Source organism: Sprattus sprattus (genome assembly GCF_963457725.1).
Source record: "Sprattus sprattus genome assembly, chromosome: 14".
In the NCBI taxonomy this organism is placed as follows: Eukaryota; Metazoa; Chordata; class Actinopteri; order Clupeiformes; family Clupeidae; genus Sprattus; species Sprattus sprattus.
The window spans coordinates 21718294-21720793 of record NC_137912.1 but is presented as its reverse complement, the minus strand read 5'-3'; the positions used below and the strand labels follow the sequence as shown (position 1 = coordinate 21720793).

The 2500-nt window shown below is 46.1% G+C and overlaps 1 protein-coding gene across 1 annotated transcript in view; it reads right to left on the bottom strand.

The window, feature by feature from the left end:
• Positions 1-2500, bottom strand: part of taf3 (TAF3 RNA polymerase II, TATA box binding protein (TBP)-associated facto) — a 71331-nt gene that overhangs the window by 9124 nt on the left and 59707 nt on the right. The window contains exon 4 of the mRNA XM_080850858.1: positions 329-411. Within this exon, the coding sequence (XP_080706984.1) occupies positions 329-411 (83 nt within the window). The remainder of the gene's footprint in view (positions 1-328; positions 412-2500) is intronic.

Genomic DNA, 2500 nt, shown 5'->3' with positions numbered 1-2500 from the left:
TTTGTCTCTTCCCTGATGCCCCAGCCTTAATACTGTGAAACACAAGTCATATGGGGTTGGTTCCGTTGGTTTCACAATAAAATATATAGCAACGCTATACGGGCAGTGTTGAGACCAAGCCGAAGTCGAACCATATTGTTATGTTGGGTAGTGTAGTGTTGAGACCATATATATTGCTATGATGGTTAGTGCTGTAACGTAGTTTAGGGCTGTAACGTATTTTATGTGTGTATGTGCATGTGTATTTGTATACGATATTGTCTGTGAGTGTGAGTGCGTGTGTGTGTGCGTGAGCGTGTGTGCATTTGCGTATGTGTCTGTTACTCACATCTTGTCCTGTCCAGCTCCCACTCTGAGAGTTAACCTTGGGATGACCGGAGAGAGGAGAACAGGGGGATCAGCCGCCTTCACCTGAGAGAGAGAGAGAGAGAGAGAGAGAGAGAGAGAGAGAGAGAGAGAGTGATATGGATAGTGAGAGAAAGAAAAGAGAGAGAGAGACACATGTTACTGTTTATATTCACATTGATGCATTTTTGTTTTCTTTAATGTTCTCATGATTACTCTGTTCCTCTTAACACTGGCTGGAGCAACACTGTGTCAAACAGTTATGCTAATAAATCAACTCTCAACTGAGCTGAACCCAGAGAGAGACTTTTAACAACCCTGTATTGGGGCACTGATCTCAGGACAAGTTGGATTCAAATATCATAAAACCACCACAGCCATGTAAAGCACTTAAACATACAAGTATGCAATACAAAAATACATTCATACACCTCTATACCACAGAAGCAACCAAAACCAAAAAACATTAACTGAGACGCGCACATTCTTATAAGCTAGCACAACCTTAAGAGAGAGATGGAGAGAGGGACAGAGAGAGAGAAAAAGAAAAAGAGAGAGCAAGACAGAGAGTGAGAGAGAGAGAGATGGGTAGAGTGATCGTGATATAAAGTGAGATGGCGAGAGAGAGAAGCAGAGATAGATATGCACACATGTCCACCCCCCCTAAACACACACACACACACACACACACACACACACACACACACACAGCCACCTGAACTGTTGCCAAGGGTCTATGCTGGTCAGGAACAAAAGAGAGATGGAGCATGGGAGAGATAAAGAGGGAAAGAGAATGAGAGAGAGGGGGAGAGAAGAGAGAGAGAAAGAATGACAAATAGAAGAGAGAGAGGAGAAAGAGAATGAAAATGGAGAGAGAATGAGAAAGGAGAGAGAGAATGAGCAATAGGAGAGAGAGAGAGAGAGAAAGGAGAGAGAATGAGAGATAGGAAAGAGGGAATGAGAGATAGCTCCAAAGATGGCATGGTGAGGAGACGGAAGGGAAGAGGTGGGAAAGATGGCACAGCAAACGTGGAGGGAAAGACACAGAGATGAGATTTAAAGATGGTGGGAGAGGATTGGAACTCAAAAGCGCTGTTGCTTTCGCGCTTAGTGTGTGTGTGTGTGTATATGTGTGTGTCTGTGTGCCTGCGAGTAAATGTGCAGGAGCTTAGTGCAGCAGTCTTTGTGTATGTGTGTGTGTGTGTGTGTGTGTGTTGTCTTTGTGTCTGGGGTGAACCCCTGCCGATCGCAGGGCTTTGTTACTGAGCTATCCCCTATAATGCTGCAGCACTAATTGTTTAACACAGAAACACGTCTTTTCTCCCTCTAATGTTTTTGTTTTTATTGTCGCCGATGCATTTATTACAAAACCTTTGTGGATTTGAATACTACTCCCCTCCCCACCCGCCCCCCCACCCCCCCCTCCTCTTGTTTCTCTCCCTCTTTCTCTTCTCTGAGCTTTTTTCCCCAGCACGCCCTAAAAAGCAGAAGTGTGTAGCTCAGCAGAAAAAATACAGCAAATGTCTGGCAAGTTGCATCATTTTTTTCCCCGTCTTTCTTATTCCTCTCCTCTCCTCCCGAAACCTCTTAAGATATACACCCCCCCCACCCCCCCCCCCCCCCCCCCCAACACACACACACACACACACACAAACACACACACACACACACAGACACACACACACACACTCTCTCTCTCTCTCTCCTCTCCTACTGAAACCAAGCGTGTGTAACCCTGTTATCCAGAGCATTTGCATATATGCAGAAACGCAGCAACAAACGTGCGCGTGTAATGGATATAAAAACAAACAAACAAAATAAATAAAAACATCAACAGGAAGGAACACGGTAAGATGGAGTGGTAAGGCACTTCAGAGCCGTGTCGATTGCCGAGCGATGCACCCCTCTCAGGTACACACGCACACACACTCTCGGAGATAAACGCATTTGCCAAGCCGATGGCGCTAGCCGGTAAGCACAGATCTGAGGCGGCAAAAGTTCCGTAAAGAGATAGAACCTGAGCTAGGCGAGGCGTCGGAGAGGCAGGTTTATGTTCCGAAGGTGGGCCGACGTCGTAAAGCCACGCGCACGCTCAGGAGCGCCACGGTTACGCTTCGGCTTAATGACATTTTAAAACAACGTGGAGAGGCTAAAT